Genomic DNA, 27,628 nt, shown 5'->3' on the forward strand with positions numbered 1-27,628 from the left:
TCAGCTAGCTACTTATCAGCATCAGACTAACAAGAGGTACAAGTTTAGCAGAGCTGCCCCCCAAACACAATTTGGTAAAATATTTTAATGGACGAAGGTTCTGGTTATCTCAGGGTGGCCTTTCAGTTAATAAATTAACCTAACTGGAACTGCTGGCTTAAGAAAACAGCACAACACATTTTAACAGGCTGTCAGGTACAAAGCAGTCAACACACAAACTCTGACCAGTCACAACAGTAAAGGACAGTTTTCTTTTTCTTTTTTTTTTTTTTTTTTTTCTTTAAGGGGCAGGGGCATGGAAAAAATACAGCACACTAATGAAACAAAATGCAAAAAAATACAAAAAAATAGAAAATAGAAAAAATGTATTTACAAGTGATACATTACTATGATCAGAAAGCACAAAGACAATTGCTGCTATAATACATGCACTGGGTCAAGAAGGATCTACTAAAAACCTGCAAGGGAGCTGTTTGTAAAAAAACTGAAAAAAAAAAAAGAAAAAAAAGACACCCTTCCCATCCCCTCCCCCCTCAAACCAACAGGGGTGGGTTTCAACTTTTTTCTTCCCTAGTTTGCTACATTGATCAAAATCAAATATCCCCTAAAGTCCGTGAGTACAACCAATACAAATACTACACTTGTTTTTAAACTGCAGGTTCAGTTTCAGGAGGGGGGAGAAAAAACAGCAGCTCATTGTAGATTCATATACAAGAAAGCCAGAGTAAACTGCTCTACATGCTAAAAATTACAGCAAGCCCCTGTCTGCTACATAGCATGATCTTAGCAGGTTTTCTTTTTTATTTATTCATATATATATCTATATGTGTGTATATATATATGTATAAAAATCGTGCCCTTTTTCACTGCAACATGACATCTGGGTGGAAACGTAACTTGTTACAACAAATTTTTATATGTTTACTGCAAGAAGTCACTCAATGTCTGTGGATTTAATAAGTAACCTCACACCACAGGAAATATTTAATAAATCAAAAAAAAACAAAAACAACAAAAAAAATATTGTGACAGAAGACCTTCTGTCTCAGTTCTTTTCAAAACCGAAGTCCAACAGGAAACTGGTCCCAATGTATATGAGCGTTTGCTGAAGAAGCTTCAGTTTGCCTAACCGTTTTTCTTTTAGTGTTCACAAGTTTTTGAACGACTTCAAGCCGTTTTCAGTTTCTAGTCTGTCTCTTCCTCTCTCACATAGGTAATAGTCTGGTACTAATCCGTTAGAGCGAGGAAAAGAGGAAAGTGGCTGCAGTTGCACAAAGGGTCCCCAGTTCCACATCTGCAGGGAGATACGGAGTCGCATGGAGCTCCAGAACCTTAGCTTGTTTTCTTTTTCCTCCTTTCAATGCAAAGTCCTTTCATACAAGTCCTGTAATTGGTACCTTCCCAAGTACCAGCCTGTCCAGCTTTCGGCGATGACAAAGCCACAAGTCAAAGTGAAAAGGACCAAGGCAGAAGTTCAGGTCACTTTCTATCTGTTCCATCATACTTCCAGGAAACGGGAGCTGCTGGACTTGGAGTGGAAAGGCTCAGACCACATGCGACGTAGATCGCCCTAAACAGCAGTGAAACAGCAGAGGACCATTCACTCAGAAACCATAAAGCCCATTTAGAATCCAGATTTAAAAATACATGTATATACGTAAAATGCACGTAAGCATATCTTAAAGCAAATCTATTCTCCACCTGTTTTGCAGATTACAATAAAGACCATAAAATACATCCTTCCCACAACATGTCGAAATGCCTTATTTTTGTGACAGATTGACCTCAGTATTTCCTTCCCATCAGAAAAACATTTTATGTGGGTGGAAAATTTTGCCCTGTTTTATGCTTCAGTCTAGAGTGCTAGATGTGTGTTTCAACAATAGCCCTGAAACAGTAAAGGTTACATTTTGAAATTTGACTTCAGAACAGGTGACTGGAAATAGGTAAATAAGGATCTGCCTCTCCTCTCTCTATCCAGCTTTTGCGCAAATGCTTTCTTTCACAACCAGCTGGGTGAGGAGAAATTCATTTATTTAATTTAAACAGCACTTAAAGTACCAGCAAACGTAAACTAAACAAGTTCAGAAGTATTACATGCATAGATTATTTTCTAGTTCAGGAACAAGTCTGTTACTTAGTCCTCCAAAATGAGGATCCACCCCAGCAGCAGCAGTACCTCAGTTCTTGGCTGCGGCTGTTAAGGAGGAGCAAGGGCATGCAGCATCCTTGTGAGAACCGGTGCCCAGTGCACGAGCACTGATCTCGCTTCCAGCTGATCCCCACTTTCCTGACAGGAATATATAATCCTATCTTACCTTTAAATAGGCCATGGTGAGGAGCGGCAATAAAGTAAAAGGTACCAAATACAGGAGGGCAGGCTGGGCTGCCCGGTGAATACGAGAAGCTACTGTTGCAGTTAATAGACCTGTAAAAGAAAAAAGTGCCTATAAATATCTTTAGTAGCTCATGGATGTTCTCTATCATTTCATCCACAGGTGGTTTCCTTCCCCACCATTTTAAGACAGTCTACGGAAAAGTTACCTGCTTGTGCTTAGCTTTCCCTGAAGAGATACAAAACAAGCAAAAAGGGAAGTTGCTCTATTTTAGTATTAGGCACTGTTGAGCCACTTGCTTCGGTTTTAAATCTCAAAAACTAAGCTAATAATAACACAACACAAACATAATAAAAGGCAAAGGGGAGGAAGCTGAAAGCACACACCAAATTGGTTTATGTGCTCCTCCAGCACCGGTACCTCTCGAGACTGTTGGTCTGAGGCCTCTCGCCTGAGAAACGAGGGGCTGCAAGGAAGGATTGTACACACCAGGAATGCTTTTCCTGGATACGTGCCCAAAAGGAACATATGGGGGAAAGGCAGGGGGCGACGGGGGGGTGAGGCAAGCAGGAGACAATCTTTCCTTTTCATCTTCTAAAGGACTACACAGGTTCCGGATATGCACACACATATCCTGACCTTCGGGGAAAATCTATTTTGTGTTAGTGAGGAAAGGAATGGCTACATCAAATTATAAACAGATTCTAGTTGTGGCTATTTACAATTTTCTGCATGAGCTAAAATGTCACAGGATCATAAGAATTAACATTAGAATACAAAAATGGCGGGAATCTATAAAATTAATTCTCAGGATGTACTATTGCACAGCACAACCCATCTAGAAACTCCCATATTTTTCTGTGCAACCCAGCTGTGAGCTAGGACACCTTCAGTACTAGTAAAGCAAGGTATAAAAAGTTCTCACAGAAATACACTGATAATCTCTTTCATCCTCTAAATAAAATACACCAAAAATAATTTAAAACAGAACTCTAGAAGAGTTGTTCTCCCTAGACCATGCCAATGAAAATGGAGAGAGGAAGATCAAAAAAGAACATAACCAAGCAGTCTCCCAAAGCCTCTTTACCCTTTGTTTCATCATCTTTTAAACCTACTACAATAATCCCACTCCTGCTCACTAAGCAGCTATCCATATTAAACCAATTACTCACCTACAAAATATCCAATAAGTGTGCAGTGAAAGTAAGAGACCTTCTGCATACGTCCAGAGATGTTCCCTGGTCCTGGGGCACCACAGGAGTCACTGTTGGCTTGTTTTTTGTAGTTATCATAACGTAGGACAAAGCAGAGCAGAAGACCTGGCATCACAATATCTCCGATCCCCAGCATGGAGAAGTGGCTGCCTGTGGAACTGGAGAGCAACTGAAATTGGGTCTGTGCCCAGTACAGAGGGTGACAAGCTCTAGACTCCTCCACTTTGTTTTTGAGCTTCATTTTGCACGGGCTGGACTATCAACTGGCCAGCTTTTATGTAGTAGAAGCTCCTACATAAATACCTGCTACTAACGGTTTTTCCTCACGTGACATCATCACCATTCCAGCTCAGTTTTAAACGTTACCTATTTTGACACTAATAACACTTTGCTCCAAACCTGTTTATTTCTACCAGCAGTGTTTAAACTTCTTTCTTCTAAGTCACTCGATGTAACAGATCCATCAGCTCGGTATTTCAGTCATCTCTCTCCTAAACGTGACTGGGAGGTAGGTACCAGCCAACAATTTCACCAAACTATTTGACCATCGCTGATGGACACTGCACCTCCATTCTAGTGTACGTAGATCACTTCTAATATGTGACAGTAAGTCAGTTTATGGATTTATGATCTTTGGCTTAATTCGGACAAAATGCACATAAACCTACAGCTTTATCAGATTCCCAGAAAAGAGCCAACCGCTAAGCAGATTACGAACTAAAACCAGCCAGTATCTTAAACCCAGGATCTTTTTCATGAAATGATATCAAATTAATTTGTCACAGAATGAACCAAACAGTTTTGTTTTTATCATTGCAGAGAACGATTTCCTAATCCCTGCAATTTTAGAACCCCAGCTTCTAAAGAAACAAGAACAGAGTAAATTAGCCAACTTAGCCTACTGCACGACTTCTGAAGTGCTTGAGTTTATTGCTGTATCAGGCCTACGTGTAACTAGCTCAAAATCTGAAACATCAAGGAACCCCCACAGCAGATAGATGTGGAATAATCTCCCTTCAACATAGCATTTAACCCAGTAACCTTTGTTGCTTAGATCAGTTTCTAACTCCCATCCCACAAGTATGCATTAATCAAGACTAACATTATAGTAAACTTACGCTCTTTTTGCTTTTAAGCATTAGGTCATACTACAACAGTGACCACTAAATGGTAGAACTCACATTTATGTCAAAAAAATATCCTGGTCCGAACTGGCCACTTCTTTTACCCCAATTAGCATCATATCTGTGTGCTATGAGACAGCAAATGCAAAGCGTCCAATCCTTACAACTCATTATTTTACAGATCTTCATCATGAAGGAGGAGTGACTAAACAGGGAACTAAGCTGGTATTTTCCAAGAGTTAGTGCTAATAAAAAGTATAGTCAGGAAATACTTTTCTTATATAGTACTGTAAAAGAACTGCTGATTTTACCTTGGAAACACAAGTTTACCAGGCAGCGACAGGCGGGGAACATCTCTACCCACATTTGGTCCCAGGTGAAGTTTCCGGGATAAAACATCAAGGGGATTATCAGCTGGTTGCGTGGCCACTTTCACCATAACATTGCTGTTAAAGATGTAGGCAGAAAAAAAGACCTACAGAAGAAGGAAATCATTAAAAATGACAAACTGCAATTGCACAGCAATTCAAAGTGGCTTGCTTTTTTTTTTTTTTTTTTTTCCTTTTTGCTTCATTTATTCAAGAAAAGAAAGGATCTACTTTTCCAGATACAAACATTCTACGTTTGATAATAAAAAACAAAATGTATTTTAAAAACAATCAGATGAAGTTTTTTACACTATTAATCCTGTAGAATAACTGGAATATACTGTATGATGCCAAGATACCGATCAACAGATTACAAACACCAGCAAAGGCAGGTAATAGGGCACTGAAAATATGAGAAAGCTAGAAGAGAGAAGAGAGTACAGTGCTCACTCATAAAATGCATGATGCAACACTTATTTCAAATAGGCCTTTACACTACAGCTCATCGTGCTGGGAAACTGACTCAATGCCAGAGCTGTCAACAAGTGCCTTCCTGAATCAGTGCTCGCTGTTATGCAAAGGTAAAACCAAATCCTTTCAGTATTACAAAGGACATCATTCTGTCAGGTTTCTTGTAAAACTGCTGTAAGATTTTATGCCAACTTGACTGGCTGTAAATCAGTTTGCATTTCTATTTTGCAGATTCCACTGCTAATCAGAAGTTGGCATGCATGTCCTGCATGAGCGTGGATAAGGCTTCCCATTTACTTGGAAACACTTATTCTGATCCGCAGCCAAGGTTTCAAAATTTGAGGTCTAACTTTTTCTTACAATATGCCAAAGTTGAAATATTCTGATCATGTTCCCGCTTTTGTTAAGTAATTAGGGAGGAGATCATTTTGTATTCTGCTGCAGACTTTAACTTCTCGGAACGGAGCAATGAAGCTCATCAATTTCATACTAGTACATCTCGTGTAAAAATGGCCCAAAGCCAACTACAAATCCAAAGGATGAGAACAGTTTTAGCAAAACAAAACAAAACACTTACCCAAAAGACATCATAAATTAGTAACCCGGAGAGTAGCAAGCAGGAAACCTTCAGGCTGGGCAGCCGGACAAAGGCTATCATTGCAACACACAGGCCCATAGCCAGAGCTACAAATGCAAGTACATAATTAGTACATTAAAGAGAAAAAAAAAAAAAAGGCAACAATGACAAAACCAAACCAACACTCCCTCCCCCTCAAAAAAAAAGTTTGCAACTGTGCAACACTGCAAGCACCAGATTATTTTCCAGTATATTTTCTAGTATTTCCAGAAAGTGAAATTCTTAGCAGAGTTAAGAAAAGACAAAATACATTCAGGAATGTAGCCATCTGTGAACACGTCCCTGTACAAAGAGAAATACCTCTTCAGACACAACTACCCATTGCACTCCACTCCTACCATCTACTACAAAGAAACATTTTCATGACAAGCATCCCAGAGACATCTCCTCTGTGAAAGCCACTTGAGAACAACAAACACCAAACAGAGAACTCTACTTTTACACTGCCAGGAGGTTATACAGTAAACGTGTAAAATAAGTAAATAAAATGCTTGGCTCTTAATTCAGAAATCAGCATGGTAGTATGACATGATACGGCCAAAGAAACCACTCAAACCAATCCGCTACTTGAACAAGCTTGTGCAAGGCTGCCCAAACACTATGGGGTACAATTGTTTAGCTACACAGGGATTTCCCAGTAACAATTAATAAATGTGAAAGCCTACCCAACAATGGGAAAAAAAATGCAGGCAAGTCTTCTAAATTCTCTCCCAAGGCCTAGCTTTCAGTCAGACTGACAAGCTGACCTGAGTGCTGCTGCACGCTCAGCGTTGTCAGTTCTCTTCCACGATCAGACACATGCAATGCAAAATTAAACCTTAAATGTAACTTGCATGTTCAGATAGGGGAGGGGGGGGGAGCCCTTTCTCTGCAGTTTTAATCAAATTCCCTATATATTTTGGCACAGTAGAAAACTAAGATGTCACACTAAAAAAAAAATCCCAGTTTTCTCATATTTGTGATTTCCTGCTTCTTTGAGTCTAACCTTAGATGCCAAAGACACTCAGCGGACTATAAATACATTTCAACTGGTTACAAGTAAATCCCTAGAGAAAAAAACAAACCAAACCAAAATCTTTCATCTCTGCTGTTTACGAGGAATAACAGAGCCCTGTTGGGACCAGATTTCAGTTAAGTACGCAGACAATTCTAAAAAAAAAAAAAAATGCACTCATTTAACATGCCACAGAATTCATTAAAAAAAAAAAAAAAATCAGATCCTATTTTGACCAAGTGAAACCCTAGGGAAAATAGTCATTAAGTACAAGCCCACCAGCCTAACAGCTTGAGCCGCCAAGCTCACGAGTTAACACTGTAACGCTATAATTATGGAACTGTAAAAATGTTTTATGCTTGCATTTCATCTGTAAGATGTGGAGTTCTTCCATCAAAACACTATGGAAACATTTCAGTGCAGATTCGAGAGAAAAAGCTGACACGAAGCAATTGCCAAGGTGGCCGCCTGCAATGCCCAGGGGTTGCATCCTGGCCAGGACTTGGTCAAACCCACCTTACCTTTTGAGAATTGACAAGCTTAACATAACTCTAAGTGGCACAGCTGCTAGTTTTAATGAAGTAATAGGATTATTCAGATAAAAATGTACCCTAAATCACGCTGCATAATTGCAACTCGATATAAAACATAAGCAAATTATCGAGGTTTAAAGAATTTGACACAGCAAAGCAGCAAGAAAAAGAACTGCTCTCAGTAATTCAATAGAGCCTTCAGTTACAGGCTTCGTCTGGCAGAGGAGCAAATACAAGGGAACAGTCTGTCTTAAATCAAAGAGATTTCTCTAAAGCCAATGCTAATAATAGCTCAAGTTAGCCTATATTCAAGAGAGGATTTCCAGGTTATAATTAACTAGAAGAGGGAATATTTTAACCAATGTGGAGTTTTAGCTATTGTTCACACACTCAATTTCTGTGCCACTGAAACAAACACAGGCACACATATGCAACACACTTCCATCATACTAAGCAAGTACTGGATTTAAAAGGGAATGGAAAAAACTCCTTTACATCAGAGTGAAACGCACACACTAATAATCATGCAGTTTTGCAACTGCTTTAAGAAATATTGGTAAGTTTAAAAAACAAAAAGGAAGCCAGAATGCCCAAGAGCAAGTGCTAGTAATACAGGCCGAAGTGCAGCCAAGCCACCAATGTGCTTCTGTAAAATGAAGCCAGCTTCCTTCTCCAATGAAAAAATTCAGACATCACACGAGAAACCACGTCAACAATACCCAAGTTTGTGCATGGTGCTGACAAACTATGTAAGGCCGATTTCCATTGAAATGCACTCTAAATTAAAGAGGCAGAAAGAAGGGGAGCACACTGTGCAAACGGCAGCTCAGCTGGAAGCGCTGCTGCACTGCTCCTCAGAGCTGAATGTGAAAGCATTAACTGAAACAGTTAACCTTCGATCAAGTGAATGGATTGACTTCTAAGTCCTTGCAAGCACACTCTTATGGAACAAGGATATTCTGAGGATTAACAATACTCTTGCGTATGTGATGAGACTCAGCCGCAGTGTATTGTTCAGTCTTATTGCGATAGTGCAGCCAGAACAGATGAAACTACCGAGGTTCTGCTGCTGTGGTTTCTCACTTACAAAGCATTATGCAAACTGGCAGGGGTTAAACTTTCCCCACAAGCCACCAGTTGACCTTTGAAACAAATAGGTGCTGAAGTTCTGATCTAATTGCGTATCTACAAAACCCTCAAAGTGTATTTTAAAAAGCAGAAATACGAGCACGCATCATGAAGCAGCTTCTGCCCAGCTGCTGCAGCCGTTAAGGCCTGTAGCAGTTCGCAGGGCATCCCAGCCTCTTCAGTTCGCCCCATAGCTATGGGTGGATATGCATAAATCTACTGCTTTCCCATTCTTCATCTCTGGGTATTTCTACTATTTAGGAAAGCTTCTAAGCGAGTTTTACCAGCTGACAGCGATGACTCTAGATGATTCTGTCACCAGCCCGTCCCCCCTGAGAACCAGCATTTCAAGACCCATGAAGGTACATCAGCACAGGCCACAGCAACCCGCTGGAGACAACGTCTCCTCATTCTATCTGATAACATCCCTAGATTTTAGAAACAGTTTGACCAGCTGCTGGAGAGATGAGGGAACTGTGGTATTTGCACAATGAAGGCTGTTCTGACAGGAAGCACTCTACCTCGATTCTGCAGGAAATGGAAAAGGCCAGTAAGTATTTCTCTTCCTTTTTACTTAGCCCTGAAGTAGAGATACTCTCTCCTAAAGAGCCAACCGCACAACGAGCCCTGCCCCACTTCTCCCTCCAGCCAGCAGCCCGGGCGATGCGAGGCACATTCACAACATCTGCTTCGCTTCTGCTGACAGCGAACCCAAAGATCAACGCGCAGGGGAGGAGCTGGATCGCAGCACCGCGAGCAGACGCAGCCTGAAAGGCTAGCGAGCGCTCCGCCTGCCTGTGCTACCCAGCACCACCTCCTGCCCACGCTTCGCTCCAAACAAGGTGAATTGGGGTCTCAAGTATGCAGCTACAGAGAGGAGAAGGGTAAAGGCAGAGATGACGTGATCCCGCTTGCAGCAGTACAGCACGAGGAGTAAACCGACTCGGTCCTCTGATGAATGCCAATAAATGCTGTTCTCTGCTCAATGTCACTGACAGATGTCGGTGTAATTGCATTTAAACAAACTAAAGGAGGCTTACCTGTATTGTACAATCTCACTTAATATAAAATACATAAAATACTCCAAAGCTACACGTAAATCATAAACAACCACAGGGAAATAAACCCCAGAAGCCACTCTGTGCCAGTTCAGTACTCTGCAATTATCTCACAGCCCGCTATTTCAGAGTGAAGTGCTCACAAAAATAACCATTTTAAGTAAATGCTTCTGTCAGCTTCTCAGGGTAGACAAGTCTTTTCAGATTGTGTCAAAATCCACGCTTGAAGTTACATTTACCTGCGTAGCTACTGCAGAGTGACAAGCACCCTTGATTTCATGGTGGGCCAGTCTGCTTTGAACAAACCAAACACCACCCACATTTTTCTTTTTTTTTTTTTTTTTTTTTTTTTGAGTATTTTTTATTTGAGTATTTTATAAGGTATACCCTAGTATGTAACAGGTGGAACTTTTACAGCAGCAAAAAACACGAATGAAACACAATCCCCATATACAAGAGAAACACTCAAGGTGCCATGGCAGCTTCCAGTGCTAAGGACTTGCTGCTGCCATCTCATTTAGGAGGAGCTAGAAAGCTGATGGGATGTAGGCTTTTTTATCACAAGAAGCAAATTCGAGGGTAGGTAATGCTGTTCCAGCTATTTTTCCGCAAGCAATCACCACCTCAGGGTGCCACTTCACGAGATGTCTTCAGCCAATTTAGCTGCCTGACACTGCTGAGGAGCAGAGGTCCTGCTCCTGGCTACCCCTTCATCCCTTTGCTATCGTATCCACTCCGTCCTCTCACCGCTTACCTTTTGCCAAATTTAGCACATACCTGACTGCACAACAATCCAATTCACCTCACTGCAAGCAGCAGAAAAATAGCCTGGCAAAAGAGTACCCTGCCATTCTGGTGAGCTGAATCAGTTTGCCCTGTGATTAAACGAATGCCAGAGCTAGCCCAAGAGATTTGTAAGGCAGGAGGGAAGGAGGAAAGCTCTTTGTAGGAACAGCAAGCTGTAAATTCAGTTCAACCAGAAGGAAAAAAAAATAAATAAATCACCCCTTCAAGCCAACTGGACGCCTGCCAGCTTCACCCATCTCACCACCCTAACTGGCATGCATCAAAGAGATCAAAGACAGCTAGCTACTGTGAACTGTCTCACAACAAATTATTTGATCATCTGAACCAAAACCCAACATGACACACAGCAAAAATTAACCAGATTGTTGAGACCAAGTTATGATTCATAAGTAACTGCTGTCTCCACACATCTTTAACTAAAACTGGCAATTCACCCTACACCACACGAGTGCAGATCATCTCTCATGGATGTTCTGGCAATTCCTCGGAAGCTTTTCCAAACCAGAAAAACAGGTGTCCCGAACATTACCCCGGCGTGTTTCTGACAGGGCTTGTTCTCAGGGAGTCTACCACAAACATTACAATCCAGCAAGGCATTAATAACAGCAAATTTCACCGATCATCACCAGGTGACTGGATGTGTCAGAACAGGCACAAACTTGTAGTCAAATCCCTTGATTCACATACTCACCGTCCATAAGGAGCCAGTGGCCAGTGAGGACCCAGATAAGTACAAGCATCACAGACAGAGAAAATGAGAGCAACTCAGCAGCAGTGAAACGCCCGCAGCAGCCAAAGGAAATCCTAGGAACAACATGTAAACATAAGCTGCAAGACTTTTATGCTTCCATTTAAAGAACAGAAAATGGATGCTACCGGAACAGAGCTCAACTGCTGATGAAAGACGCCAAGAACAACTGAGGGGAAGCTCCTTTGCCACAAGTAGGTACCAAAACAGCAACAAAATACAAGCTTTCCTCACATTCAAATCATGTGTGTAAAGCCTGAACTACGAAGATGGAAAAAAAAAAATAATAAAAACCTGTAAATCCTGGCATGTCTCTTAAAATTGTTAGTATGAATGCTATTTCCTAGTACCATCTATGATAGTGCTTTTTGGAGCATGAACTCCAGTCACAAGGTAAGGAAAGAATTAGTTTCAAAACATGGCTCGAACAATCGTCATTTTCACTAGCATAACCACAATCCCTGAAAAAACAGCATTATCATCCAGAGTTTAATGTTAACAAACATTAAAACCCAGTACTAATTCTGAAACTGAATTCTCAGCCAAAATAACCCAAACTTCTTAAATGCTGCTGTTGGGAAATCTAGTCTCCCGCAATTGTGTTGTATTCCCCAGGCTGCCAAGCATGCGTGACTTGCAGAAATTGTGCTTCCTAGTTTCAAAGTGGAAACACAGCGTTCACACACACAAAAAATATGCACGAACTTCAGCCCCGAGGTTAATGCTCATAACCAAAGACTCTGTTAAAGAATCCTCATTAAAAGAAATGAATACAGCATACGAGAAGAGGAACAAAACATTTCTCAAGTCCTTACTTGTTTTGAGGCGAACAAGGCCGTGTTAAGTACTGGCACATCGGGAGCAGAAGGAAAGCAAAAGCTATTGTTGCAAGGACTAGAAAAGGAAGAAAAGGTAATATTAGTACATTCAGACCTGATTTCTACAGTACACAAACAAGCTTCACCAATTTGAAAAAGCTCTTGGAACAATGTCCTATTATCATATGCTGCAGTATTATTGAAGCAAGAGCAGTTAAAGACTCCAAGGTTTTCTGCAGAACTTCTATTGCTTTCAAACTGTAATCAAAATAAAAGCTCTCAAAGAAATTAAATGCTCCTATCTCCAAGTGTAAAAAGAAAAAAAAAAAAAAGTCAGACTCAAAGCTGTTCATGATAATGTCTGCAAGAAAAACAGTTTCCAAACATTCTAGGAGTCAACAAAAACATCAGAACTTGCTACAAACTGGTTGTGAGATTCTTCTAAAATTATTTAACATATGACAGATTAAGGCAGCGTAATAAAGGGGTTCTCTGGCTTTTCAACTCAGTCACTTTATTCTCCCTTTTTACTCATAACTGTTTATTGACTACTGAAATACATTACAACTTAAAGCACTGCATATTTTACCAATTCTTAAGTTTTTGAAAACAGGAAAAATGATAAAATCACACAAATAAGCAAAAAGGTTATTTCCATAAATACTTTTTTTTTTTTTTCCAAGAAGCATATTTATTCCAGCCAAACATCTGTAAAAGCGTTTAGTAAGTGCTGGTATTTATAATCATTCTTTCCTTTTTTTTTTTTTTTTTTTTTTTAATATTAGCAGTGAACTTGTATTAAGGGCTGTTTAAAAGACTGAGGACTTGGAGAAACGGACTTGTCAGCAGCACTCACACAGCATCCAGAACTGCTGTAGCAAGAACAGACCAACATGAAAACAGAAGGATCGTTTGACATTTTCTGGATGCTGTTCTCTACTCGTTCCTTAAAAACTTGTGTTAGTTTTTGCTTTTTAGAAGGAATTTTTTTTTTTTATTTTCTCAAGCTAAGATGATAGGGAGTCTCTTTATTACACAGCCTGAGTCAACTGGAGAAAATTTGGTTTGTTCAAACCACATCTTTCCACCTCTCGGTTCTGTCCCTTCTGGTACGAGGAAGATAAAATAAACAAATAAATTCACGCCAAAAAAAAGTGTCAGCAAACAGTACCGTGGAAACTCACAGTTCTATCAATATTTCAGAAAGGAAATATAAAAAAAGGCAGAACGGGTAGAGAAAGAATGAAGAGTGCAGAACTCTGCATGGGTTTGCCTAGGACCCTTCTCAGAAGTGCTTGGCCAAGAGTAAAACCTGTGCTCCTGCTGCCCCGCATCCCACATCCCCATTGCCTGCCTGCCCTGCTCCCCACTCAGCCTCCATCACAGCTGAACTGACCCTCTTTGGCCTTGAAATCTGTCTTTTCCCCCTCCTCCCCCCAGGCTCTGCTCATCAGGGGACCCTGCACCTCCTGTCCCGGCATCCACAGCCACCGCAGCCTGCAGCCGGGCTCTCCTGGAGTGGACATGAATTCAGATGTAATTACACCAGGACACATTTGTCTGGGAGTACCCGATCTCACTCCTTACTGTTCAGGCTTCCAGCTGGGTGTTTCTGTTTCCCTTCAGCCTCAGCACCCATCATTCAACTGGGAATCCCTCGGCTTAATTCCCGTCTGCAGGCAGCCACCAGCTCTCCAGCTCTGCCTGCTCCTTGCACCTCAGCCTGCCTGCGGGTCCTCCCTTGCTCTCGACTGTTCCCCAAAGGCAAACCTTTGAGGCAGGCAGATTTATGAGTGGTTTAAGAAACCAGACACCAGCTATAATTCAAAAGCACACACCCACATCAGCCTCTAAAATCTACAAAAAGGAGGATGCCAAATAGAACCACTGCAGCTTCAGAGGGGCCAAGCCCCCAGCCCCAGTTCCCCAGCCCAGCTCTGTAGCCTCTAAAGTCACAAAGTTCAGAGCTCCTGGGGCCAAGGTCCCCCGTGCTTAATGACACCCTCATATGCAAGATCAGAGAAACAGTATCATAAACACAGCCTGCAGAATAAAGATACCCCAGGGCACTAGTGCAAGTAGGCACAATCCTCTTAAACCTGGAGCATGCCCCAGCTGACACAACGCAGTCGCACCACATGCCACCAGCGTCACAAAGAAAGTTACAAATGTCAGGGTCATTCTGGAAATACAGGCAGCAATGAGCTTGACATTAACATTTTTTTCTCATCATAAAGTTTCCCTTATCACCTGTATCTAGTGTATGTTAGAATTTATTTGAAGTAATGATCTACTTTCAGTAGGGAAGAATGCATGTGACAGAGGCCGAAGCTGTAAGAGCAGTACCAGCAGGAGCGTGCCACTACAATTAGAGCTGAAGTCTCAAGATTCATTTCCAGAGGAGAGATTTGATTTCACCCCTCGCCATCAGTCCTGTTTCAGAGGCTGGAGAGGATGTAGAGTTCAGGAGTTAAAAAACGAGGGAAAAGCATGCATTGTGTATACATGAGATAGGAGAAGAGAAGTATTTAAGGGTTTAAAAGTCTTCACAGATTCAGCGTGTGGACTGAGGACAACTTTTAAAAGCTCCTACACATTTGGAGCAGTTAAAAAGAATCTTGTTTCCCTGAACAGCACTGGTCTCTTGAAAAACTGCAGAAAGATCAAAAGGCTAAAATTTTCCAAAAATCAAAGTTGTGATATTTACTTAAATGACAAAATGTAAATAATAATAAACTGAATCAGAGGACTTGCAATTTATTTGCAGACAATCATCTCATTTTTGTTCTAAATTCAAGCAGTGCAAGAGAATAATACTGAAAATGATAGGGAGACATGAAGTATCCTTGAAACTAAGAAAATCTGTATAAGTGCAAAATCCAAAATTAAACTAGGAAAAGATGTCTGGATATGATCTCCAGAGCTTCCTTCCAACCTGAATTATGCTATGATCCTACAAAGTACCTGCGTTATGAAATAGCATGAACAGTTTTGAGTACTGACTTATAACAAGTGAACTATTTACTTAAAATAACACATCCAGCATCTTTCAAAACTCCTGCGATTTATAGTTCATTATATTTAGCAAATTTTTAAGTGGAAAATACTTCTCGAATAGTATTTGTCACTCTATTCATAGCTAAAGAGACATGAAAAAACAATCATGAAACCTAATTAATTTGCTTAATACGTACTATGACATGCATTATAATTATCACCAACAATTAATCACATCAGTGCTTTCTGTTCTATTGAAATTATTATAAAGAGAAGAAAACTTAGTCACCTGCTGTGCATATTGTAAAGACAACTTGAACTGAGTCGAAGAAGAAGAACATAACTAGGAGAGACACAGATGCTCCGATCGGCAGGAACAATGCCTGGGTAGAATCAATGGTTTGAATACCTGTGGAGGAAAGAATGTGACATTTAATTTGGGCTACTTCTTACCACACACATTCTGAAAGCCTGTCCTCACCAATGTTAATTCAGGCCCTTAACAATAGACTTCACTTCAGTGCTGGTGCAATAGAAATTGACCCTGAGAGCCTTGTGCACTGCCACACCCAGGCACTGCAGCCAGCACGAAATTACTACAGCCAAGCAGCACTTTGGCAGCAGCTGGGTGTGTACACCAACACGCCGGCTTCGCGGCAATTCAAGAACGGCAAGTTGAAAACAGATCTCAGGTTTTTGTGCCATTGTGCCAATGACAGAGTGGATAAGAAGTTAAAATTAACATTAGCTAGGGACTGTGAATCATGCAGCACATGATCTATGTGCCATGTTTTACCCTAAGCCACACGTACATGTTGAAGAGAGCATCCAAAGGTTCGGTTTAACCACTCAGCATGAGGACAAGAGCCTGATCAGCAGCAGAGCTGCAGAGCATTAGGCTGACCTAGCTCATGCAAAGGGTGCTACAGCTCCAAACTCTGCTTGGGTGATGCACTGAAATTGTATCACCGATTGCAATCACCAGATACCATCGAGCCTACCAACATAGGGCACTTTTTGAAAAACACCGAAGTCATCTACCTGTTTATGAAACTGCTAAGTCAGATCAGCATGCACTGTAATCACCTTTTATCCTAAAAAACAACAAAAAATCATGCCTACATTTAAGAGCTAGAAGCAATTTTAAAGAGTGCAGAGATACTAAAGGATTTTATTCTGGTTATTTCCCCCAAATCAACCACGCAGAGTCGCTACACAGGTTTACTGACAATGGGACAGGCCACTTTTTACTATAATTCACTAGAAGTTTTTAGAATTACTAACTAAAGATCAGGCTTTGAAAGCCCATCTATCCTCCAAAATCATACTGATACTTAACCAGTATTTGTAGCTGTATTTACATTTGATTGTGACAGGGCAGGAGGAACCATACAGGACATACTTATACCTGTACAGCATTAAAATGACACGTAACATCTGGACCAGTCACTCGATTAGTATCCAAAGTGCCTCTAATGACAAAATTAGTACAAGACTCAGAACCAAGTGAGACCTAAAACCAGCCTAATATCACTGTATTACCCCAAAGTAATCGGGCCTTGCTGTATGAAGCAGTGTTTTACCAGTTACAGGATTTTAAGAATAAGCTTTTACGTTATTAAGCAGAATATTTATATATGTATGGATGAACATATGCACAAACATACACAAGTATACTCATACACACAAGCTGTAAGCATGTGTGTATGTGTATAAAAATGTGTGTTTATCTTTTCCTGGAGAAGAGTGGCAAGTTGTCTAGGTAATGGGTTACTTACAAATCACCGTTATCAGGGTATCTAAGGATGTCAAAAACCCTCAAACACAAGCAAAATACACTCACTAATTTCTGCCATATGTATTCCACTATTTTTATAAACAAGAGAACTTGAACAATGAGCATGGACACATTGCTTACACTGCATGGTTATTTACTATTTCTGATCAAGAACTTACTTTCAAACATAAGTAGCACAATAAATTTTAAAAATAAGAAGCAGAAGAACGCAAGTCACGGTCAAGTCATCGTACATGTATCTCTGTTACTGAGGTGTGACACAAAATGGTAAAATATAGACAGCCCAGAGATAACAGTGTTAAGACAGAAATTCCTATGTTCTAATCTGTGTCTTAAATCTAGTTCCTCCTGCTTTAAGAAAGAAAATTTATTCACATGCCCTTCAATTTCCCAAGAGAAAAACAAGAAATGACATATTACAAACCACCCTAGCATATGGGAATTAGTGCGTGCAATGTAAAATGTCAAAGTTCCTCATTTTATTTCTGATCATTTTGACAGCTAATCCCATTAATGTGCTTGTTCCCCAACCCCAGACTGTCTTCTCTTACTTCCCAGATTCCCAAAGCCTCAACTGTTCATTGCTGAATCACTAACCACCTCTTTCTGTAACTGTGCTGTCAACGGAAACGGTCATCTGACAACAATGTAAGTTGCAAGATAGTGAATTAAAAACAAAAAGCAAAAAATGCATGACACATTCAACACCCTGTAAATTATTGTGTAGTAATTTTTAAGCTGTATTTCTCATTTTAAACAAAGCAACCTTAGCATTCAAGGTTTTGTGTGCAGGGCTGCCCGCATGTCCCAGTCTTGTTTTCTGAAAACGCTGAAACTTCATTCTAGACTCCTAGTCTCAGAGTATAGCCACATAAATTACTGTAAATTAAACTCAGGCATGAATTTACAGCACATTGTGTACAACACAGTCCACTCCAACTGTTCACATGCATGCTTTTGCTTGCAAAAAAGTGCATCTCAAATGGCCAAGCTGTCTGGAATCTATTTTTACAGTAAGAGAGGGGACAATCACCGCATAAGAGCTGACAAGTTAATCCCCACTCTGAATAGACTGTGTGTAGACACATACTTTGTTGTCCATTTTAAATGAGTCACCCAAAGCCACATGAAATCTATACTTCAATTTCTGTGTTGATAAAGCTGAATCATCCGTATAGACTCATTAGCATACCATGAGATTAAACCTTTAGTTGTCTACAGGCAGGCTAATACGTCATGTCATAGTGACAACCAGCAGACAAAGAGAAATTACATTCCCTTCCATAACTGTATTTTTAAAAATAAGGCAGTTTCTGTTTCCAGGAAGACCTGACAAATTGCGCAGCATGCAATTTCTATGCATTATGGAAACACTACACTGATGTTTTAAATTTAGCTTCCATGAGCATGAACTAGATAGCAGTATTAGTGCAAAGCAAAATGTCAAGTGCCTAGACTAAACAGTTCAATTATATCAGGTGAATCTACAAAGCATGAAACACATGACCGGATGAAACAAAAGAAGATGCAACACACTGAAGTGATGAAAGAAAGATAAGGAGTAAAGCTAACCCTTACTGTTATTGGTGCTGTTGCCATTAAAAGACCCAGCTGCGCTGCTATTGTCTTTCTCTTTGTCTTGATTCTCAAAGTCCATGTTAAGAGACCTGCAGGAAAAAAAAAGCAAACTTAATAGGCAAATTTCAAACTCCTATTTAGGTTTATCAGCTACGGTCTCATTACCATTCTACTGCTACAGCACTCTCTCCCTGGAAAAGTCTTGTTTTTTATGTGCTGGTTATTAAAAAACAAAACAAAACAGAAAAAAAAAATATGTGCCAGAAATTAAAAAAAACAACACCCACCGTTAGAGACAAGGCACAGAATCACACTTGGTCCAATACTGAGACTACTCACTGTACTGTCTGAACTGCTAAGTGTTGACAACAAACCACAACGAAGATACTTATCTGTGTTGCTTGGAAGTGTAGAACATGATGGAAATACAGTAAAAGTTTAAATTCTCTGATGTATTTGAACTCTTTCCGAGTTATCATTTTGATCCTTTTCATTCAAATTTAACTATTTGGTTTCATGTTTAAAACTATATTCATTGTTTCCTTCCTCTAACTCTTGTAATGAATGATGACCAAAATTTGCCTGTAAGTAATTCCCTGCTGAATACAAGTTCTTATTTAATTGAAATAGCTTCAGCAAAGCCTAGAAAATAACCATATAGGCATTTCAGATATCTAGAGGAAGCTCTGAATAAATAGTACAAATTAATTCATCCATAGCAGCTGACATTTCCCAGTGTACCCACCTCTTTGTCTTTTCATTTTGATATATATACCGGAAAGACTCCAAAATAACACAGAATTTAATCATAAAAATAATTGCTGTCCAAAACAGATCCTAAATGAAATTCAGAAAGTTAATCAAAATTTGCTAGAATGTAATTTAGAAGTTGCATCAAAGTGATGAGCTGTGGCAAAAGTGATTCTATGCTGGTTTTATATAAAACAACATCGCAAAAATGCGATGTTGTTTTATATAAAAATATTAGCAATCAAGATTACCATGATAGTTTCTCATTATCATAACATGCATGCACGTTGTCCATGACTTCTCTGCAGATTTATTTGCTCAAATAAGCTACAGAGAACCATCAGAAGCACAGTATGGCTCTTCCCTTCAGACTGCAGCAGCAGCAAATACCACGTATTTTGATACAACTTCCAGGTCAACAGGCATTCAACTTTTATTTTTGTTGTTTTCCAAGTTGAGCTGCAAGCGATTGCACTATGAAAAGTAAGCAAATTCTATTAATTTGACAGACAAGGAAAAAATAAAACACCTACAGAATTGTATAAAAGATTGTATCAAAGTTATTTCATTTTAGTGTGTACTACTGCAACGCAGAGGTAAGCAGTTCTGTGTCACAGTCATACAGCCTGAAATCAAGCACATTTGGGTCTGCAGTATCTAGGCAGATACGGTATATTAAAGAAAGTGAGGTTGAGTAGTTTTGCTGTATAAAATTAAAAAGAAAAAAAAGCTTTCCAGTTTAAAATTATGTTGTTGTTCTGCTTCTATTATGCACATGCTCCCAGTATGAAGTTAAAACCGGTTTTGGACTCAGATAAAATACGAGGAAGCTTTAAGCTTGGACTTACAGACCTGCTATGCAGAACCTGGGTGTCAGCTGAAAAGTTATCTAAGATTCAAACAGGCAACAGAGAACACAGCTTCTAACAAACAGATCTGTTCTAAAGATGTCTGTCATCTTTTATCTTTCATTCACATTTCCTTTTTCCCCATTAAACCCCATTAAGCCCTAAAATTTTCCTCTCAAGATATAAAAATTCAAGAAAGGGTTGACAACCCTCCAGGGCTGGATCCAAGATTCAGCCAAACAAGCTTTTTTTTTTTTTTCTTTTTTTTCTCCTCAGAGCAGCATTTCATTCTTCTGTAAATTAGTTCAACTTAGCAAGAGCATCACACCATCATCCTGACTGTGGCAATGGGGAACTCCTCATAATTTAAGGAGCTATCAGCAAAAGAAACTGAAAATAAACTATTATTCCTACTGCTCACAAACAACTTCAGCCCATTTGCTTTCATTTCAATAGAATCAGCAATTACTACATTATCACCTGTAAACATCCTCACTTCAAAATTAAGCATAAACCATGAAATTACGGTCACTTAGCAACACAGTTGGTGAGCCAAACCAACTTCTGAATCATCAGCACCCATTTTATGATTTGGCCCTTACCTCTGCTGCAAATTATCACTAACATGATAAAAATTGAGAAGTGATCACTAGAACATCTTCCGTGAAAGTTAAAAACTGTATTTTTAAAACAAGACATACTGAAAATTACTGTGCTGGAAAGAAACAGCAAGTTGAGAAGCATTTGCTCTTTTGTTCAAGTTTGCGCCTGGATTCCAAAAGCAGCATTCACTCAGCATCTCCTGTCAGGCAATAAACTACAGTTGTCTCTTCTGGGGGCCCCAGCAGTTCAAGCTGGTAGGATTTCTAGCACAGTGGTTCAAAGCAAGCCTCCCACAGGGAAGCACTCAGTAGGGTTACGCTGAGGCCAAAGCAATGAGTAAGCTGCTGGCACATTATTATCATGAAAGTTCAGATTCAGCTATGGATCACTTCCATTGCAATAATGCTTCGGGGAAACCCTGCAGGAAAATATTCTTATGAAACAAAGGAAGAAATTTGAAAGCAAGCATATCTCTAAAGAGTCAGCAGGAGAGGCAATATATTGAGAAGTTCCTTCTCGCTTTGCTCAGTGAAGACAGTCACCCTTATGAACAGCTCTGGGACTGTGAGAATTGCCAGATTTCAACTGCTCTACATAAAAAATTACAGTCAGACACTGAGCTCAGATAGTTTAATTCAAATGAATCAAATCTCCATGCGTATTATGGAGAGAGAGGCTAGAACATGTTACACGATCTAACATTGCCACAGTGGCTTATAAAGTGTTCCTGTGAGATTAAACGACAAGTTGCAATGCAAGATCTGGAGTAGGAATAAGAACAGGGGAAACAGTAGCAAAAAGTCCATGGAAAAATATTCTCACTGACTAGATGGAGTACCGGCTCCTCACTATGCCTGCAGAGCCACAAATGCCAAAAAGTCCCAGAGCCCTGATGCGAGCATCTCACCTCCAGCAGGCGCTTCACACACGTGCAGGTATCTTTCTGGCTCTCCAGACCCCTTGTCTGCCCTGCCAGTGCTGTGGCTACAGATGCTTGTGAACTCCAGGCACACCCTTTCTCTTAGTGAGAAGCTATTTTTATTACTCCACACACTATTACCAGAATTAGTCACACGTTTTACTTGAGCATTTTGAGCCACTGCCATAGAGATAAATCTAGGGTTCTTACACCTACTTTGAAATTTCACATTCAGCTCAAACACACATGCACGACACCCTGCTAACTAACTAAGGTGGACTCATCATGGCTGTTGGCACTGTTTACGAACCACCAAAGAGAAGGACCTTTTCCTACCAAACTTACAACTTAAACAAGCAAGACAGAGTGGGGAAAAATAGGAAAATAAAACCAATACGCATTGTTCTTGAGTACCACGATATATTCTATAGTCTCAAGGGCTCTCAAGCATGCAATACTTAATATGGGAAGACCAGAGATTCTTTGGTATGGGAAGGTCAGTCTTCATCTGCAGGCAGGAGATAAAGCTTGCACCTGAGTTCTGCATTAACTAATGAAGACAGCAAGGATCTGTGAGGACCTGCAGTCCCTGTTTCTGTAGTGGAGAGCAAACCACCTTATAAACAGTAAATATTGCAGCACTGAAAACAAACAAACAAAAACTATTTAAAAGCAGGGCAAACAATCCTCTGCAAATACTTTCAAAACAAAACTGGGCTTCATTCCGATCGAGGAGGATCCAGTAACAGTTTAGCTTAAAAGCAGGAACTGGAACAGGTAGAGTATGGGTTAAATCAGGCTTTACATAACCATGTTTGAGTATGTGATAGGATAGAAAAAGATTTAGCTGCTACATGCATACAAAGTAACTCCAGCACTTCTGTCCCAGCAAAGCACCTGGACAATAGGTGACTGTATGGGAAGAACCCCCAGAAAACAACCCATTTCCAGCTAAGCTCACCTCTTTAAAAATCCATAACTAGAACAAACATTTGCATGCTGCTGTGTACATCTTGTAACTGTTTGAAAGATTATACTTGCCTCTCTGACAGCCAACAACAAAGCGTATCAAGTACAAGGGCTGAGAGACGGTAAGAACATTTATGGGAGATGTTTAGAAGGGCTTGAAGATAAAATTCCTGACCCTGCACAAATGCAGGAAGGAAATGCTCTTCCAGCCACAGTAAGAGAAGTGAGATCTCAAATGCATAAACTGTTCTTCATTCTGGAGACAGACTTTTCCCAGGATCTATTAGACATTCTTCTGAGTATTTTGGTGTTTTTTGTTTGTTGCTTGGTATGGTTTTTATTTATTTATTTGTCATTGGACAAATGCTACTTGTATGACTAAGGACACTGGACCAGGCTTTCCTTTGTTCCCCTGAAACCTCCTGCATTAGATTAGATCCACCACACACAAGGATTTTATCCTAATGACTCACCCACCCAATTCTTTCTGATCCTATTATTGAACTTCTGTTTATGTCACTTGCCAGCAGTATCACAATAACTCTACAATAACTACTTGTTTCTTTTCAGACTGAAATTGGAAACCATGCCCACTTTCTACAACAAGAAGGTTATGTGAGGAGTGCCATTTTCTTTTTGCCTTACCATGGCTCCATTTGAGATGAAGCACTCAAATCTAGATGAAGATGTTGTTTTCATTTGAGAATGAGCACCCTAAGCAGTAACTTTTGTCTTTCCGGCAAGTTGCTATTCTAAGGAAATCCACCCACTGCCAGAAGTTTTTATTTTACTACGGGAATTTCCAGATAAGCATCATTTTGCAACTTAGCACCACACTTAAATTTCTTACAAATCTGAATTGCATCTTGGGCGCTGTTGTTAACAGCACTTCACAATCTTCTGTAAATAACTGCTTTTTAACCTCACTCATTGACCAAACAGCTTGGAAGTTTACCCAAGTCATCATCGAAACTGTGGGTTTCGGCTCAGGCATCTACTAAAGAAGCTAAATGTAGGCAGTTCATTAGAAATCAGTTTCAAAACTATCGGGCCCTATTTTGGTCTGCAATAGCTTATGTCTTGGAGTCCTTAGGACACATGCAGAAGTAGGCTAGAAGAGGGCATTTCCTCAACTGATTTGTATCCATCGTCATTCTACCATGTCATCCAATAGGTTAGATTCTTTTGAATTTAAGTCAGTCCTAGCTCAGTCCTTGTAATGAGCGGTTCTAAATGTAATCACAGGATAAGATGGTAAAAGAACACGCGTATATAGCAACAGGACAGGAAAGAGCAAGGGAAAATTCTTAAAAGCTTAGAAGCTCTGAGAAGGAGAGGCAATTTACGTTCAAGCACTCCTGCTGTTCCATATTGAATTATGTTTTCTCAATTTAATTTTGGTTTTAATAAAAGCTACAGGTCTTGCAGCCATATGCATAGTTCCTTTTTACTGAACTGCATGAATTAAATTAAAGACTGAAGTAGCCCCTCAACTATATGCTAGACTGACTCAGAACTTTAAGAAAAGAAAAAAACACTGTTAATTGGTATTCAAATGCAACCTTTTATTTAATTGCAGTTTCTCTAGATTTTGTCTTCCTAAAGCTTTCTTTTTTAATTTAAGCAGCAGTGCTGTTACCTAATACTCACTAGCAAAAACAGACAGCTCTTACCAAAAATTGGCTCTTTCATTTTATGATTTCCTTAACTTATGACTGGGATTTAAAGCCTCTTATCCTAATAGCTGCAGCTTACATCATACTTATGACCATGGTTATCATCTATTTCAGGAATATTCAACGTGGTGCAGAGAATTCATACTATATGGATGGCTTTTTATCATAGACTTGTTAAACGAAGCAATGTTCTTCAAAGAAAAAAAAAAAAAAAGGAGGGGAGAAGAAAAACATCCTGAACTTAAGTTTCAAAGAAATAATATTTCCAAGTTGTAAATTGGTTTTGATATGTCAGTATGAACCTCTTTCCTTATATGCCATTACATTAAAAGCTGGGTATGATACAAGATGCAAGCTTAGCAGGACAACAAAGTTTTCTCTAAACATACTCAAGTCCCCTGAAGTGGGGCAAATTTGGTTTTTGAAGATTCAAACCTAAGCAGCAGTTGGTCTGAGGCACTGCTAGAATTCAGCACTGATGTGTTTCTCACTTCTCTGTTGTGCTGTTACACTCAGGAATATCTATTTTACGAGATTTGGTTGCAATCAGAGTAAGAATGCTCTGAATCAAACACTGAAACACTGTATCTAAAAGCCTACTATTGACAACATTACGTCCATATATCTCTCAACAGGTCCTTTATACCCTCCAAAACACAATTTTACAGAACTGTCTTCAAGGATTGACTTCACAGCTATCTTATATGTGCTTGCAACTTGTCATACAATTATGTCTTTCAGAAACCTCAACTGGCTTCTTTTTCTTCCGTCTCTATTTCCTTTTCAGAACCAAGAAATACTGCATTTACCTCAGCTGTCATTCTAACAAAGATACAACAAAAACAAAAGGCATAAACTATAAACTGTCACTTGTAGTCACATTTTTATTTGAAAAAGAAAAGATCCATAAGCCTTAAAGAAAAATCTTACCTGAAACTGCCATAGACTATGAGGAGAATAGAAATCAGGAAAGTAGACACTTGACTGGAGTCCACGAGGGAATATGCCCTGGAATGGGAAGAGAGAAGGCAGGTGTGTTATCCTGAGTGTCCATTTCTCCAGTACCATTTGTGAATTCTTTTTCTTAGCATTATACAAACAGAGAACGGAATGACATCTTTATGACAGCTATTTCTAAAGCTGTTATATCATTTAGGAATATAAAATACATAGCTTGTAAATTAACTTTTTATATTCAAGACTGCAGCATACAAAATCTGTACAACAGTCAATGAACAGCTCAAAAAGCCTTGTAGAGATTTGTTCTCAACTCACTGCATTGAGATTCCTTTTTCCACAAACATGTGGAATTGCTTTCAGCATGCCATCTTGCATGTTAATAACACTAATCTCTGTTTTTCCTATGCCTTAGCTGATAATAGTTAAATTGCACTATGGCAGTTGAAGTCAAGGTTCACTCAGTACAGAAAAAAACAAACAAAATAAGCCGCAATCTGCATTTATTAAACCACACGCAGTTACTTCTCTATTACATCTTGCACATCACTAGATAGAGGATTTCTGATAAAAATTTCAGCAGGAGAACTAAAACCCATCTTTATTTAGATGGATTTCCCAATATAACATACTTCCATGTTTAAAGCACAGAAATGTAAATACTAGTTTTCCCCTTTTTTCCTACCCTTGACAGACCAAACCGTACTCCGTAGCTTACACCAAAACTTTCTTTGCCCCGTACAATGGGAGAGAAGCAACCTCAGCAAGTTCTCAGCTGGCACAAGCGGGGCTGACATACTTGAGGACAGAGAAATCATTAAGAGGGGACCTTGAGGAGCAAAGCAACAAGAACGCAGCCTGTAAGTCAAGAGAAATGATCTCACCCTCTACTCAGCACTCATGAAACTGTATCTAGAGTTTTGGGGGCCCCAAAAGAGAAAGCCCCAGTAACTGGAGAGAGCCAAGCAGAGAACCACCAAGACTCTCAGGGTACAACGTGACAGGAGAGGCTCAGGAGCCACAGCCCAACTCCCAGCAGTTTTACAGCCACTTGTGCTGAAGTAATGGAAAAGAATAAGGAACAATGTTAACTGCATTAGTCTTGTACTACAAAAAAAGATCACTAAGCTTTTCTGAAAGCCAATTAAAAGGCCTAATTTCAACAAGATTATTGATATGGAACAAAGACAGCTGAATGATGTGATAGTTCCAAAGTAAATGTATGTCAGCAAATAAAAACTAACGATACAAGACAGAGAATCACACAATTCCACTGCCAATCTAGAAGCCATTTAGAGAAAATTGTACTACTTGACAGACGCATAAAAATATTTTTTAATATATAAACACAAATATGATCTTCTACTAAAGAAATTTAATATTAAACATCACTGAAAAAGACTGCTCTTCTAGATTAAATTGTATGCTTGTGCAGTAAGCTTTTAAGAAATGGGAAACCAACTGCTTTTGTTAATTACCATGAATAACTTCAATGTTACCCCCCAGTAAGAGTGAAAAACAGAAGTCGTATTTGCTCATAGTAGACCAACACATATATCTATAAAGCTTAAAATCATCTTTATATTGATTTCAGTCTTGTTTGACCTTTAGTTTCAAGGCTGTGCATCAGAAGCTTTAAAAGCATCCAGAAAGATGAAAACAGTTAATTGCAAATATGCCATGTAAATAAGCACTTACAATTAGTTTATATAAATGGCCTTCAGGTGGTAGACAACATAGATCAGAGCACATTAGCTTTAGCTAATGACTGCATGTAAGCAGACAGAAGAAACAGCAGACGGATGAATGCACTAGGTCTATGTCCTGTTACTAGCTTCAGTTTCAGGGCAAAACACTGCCTCACCCAACTCTGAGCTACAGGCAAAGGAAACTTCGTGTCCTGTTTGGATTTGAGAATTAATAGTGGAACTTCTCCCTTAACAGAATCCTCAGGAACGCCAAACGTGTAAGAAAAGCGAAATGAGGGAATGGAATTTCAGCTGGGTGTAAACACGTCCAGGGTTATGCACTACACTTATGAACTGATGTTCATAAAATCCTATATCCATAAATCGGCACATGCTTCTGAGAAGAACGTTTTCTGTACAAGTAAGTCACCACTCAGTAGCAACTTTGGAAGCTATGATAATTACAATTACATTTCATCCTAATTACTAAACAGTAGTCAAAACAAGGTTGTAAGTGTTAGAAAGAATGGTAAAACAGATAAAACAATGATGATATGTGGATCAGCCCTGGAATAATCCATGGAGTTTTTTTTATTAAAAAATGAAGGC

At 39.5% G+C, this 27,628-nt stretch overlaps 1 protein-coding gene across 2 annotated transcripts in view; it reads right to left on the reverse strand.

Moving 5' to 3' along the window:
* Positions 1–348: 348 nt before the first annotated feature.
* The window catches only part of SPPL3 (signal peptide peptidase like 3), a 57,640-nt gene continuing 30,360 nt past the window's right edge, over positions 349–27,628 (reverse strand). The window contains exons 2-11 of one of the 2 annotated variants that reach the window (XM_032199018.1): positions 25,305–25,382; positions 18,610–18,698; positions 15,523–15,642; positions 12,234–12,312; positions 11,362–11,474; positions 6,091–6,197; positions 4,986–5,149; positions 3,509–3,708; positions 2,319–2,428; positions 349–1,570 (exon numbers count right to left, since the gene is read on the reverse strand). In XM_032199018.1, coding sequence (XP_032054909.1) covers positions 1,499–1,570; positions 2,319–2,428; positions 3,509–3,708; positions 4,986–5,149; positions 6,091–6,197; positions 11,362–11,474; positions 12,234–12,312; positions 15,523–15,642; positions 18,610–18,698; positions 25,305–25,382 — 1,132 coding nt within the window. In that variant the 3' untranslated portion in view covers positions 349–1,498. Of the gene's footprint in view, positions 1,571–2,318; positions 2,429–3,508; positions 3,709–4,985; positions 5,150–6,090; positions 6,198–11,361; positions 11,475–12,233; positions 12,313–15,522; positions 15,643–18,603; positions 18,699–25,304; positions 25,383–27,628 lie in introns of both variants that reach the window. The other variant, XM_032199017.1, reaches the window with a different exon arrangement.

The sequence above is a fragment of the Aythya fuligula genome, chromosome 17 (assembly GCF_009819795.1).
Source record: "Aythya fuligula isolate bAytFul2 chromosome 17, bAytFul2.pri, whole genome shotgun sequence".
Taxonomy (NCBI): domain Eukaryota; kingdom Metazoa; phylum Chordata; class Aves; order Anseriformes; family Anatidae; genus Aythya; species Aythya fuligula.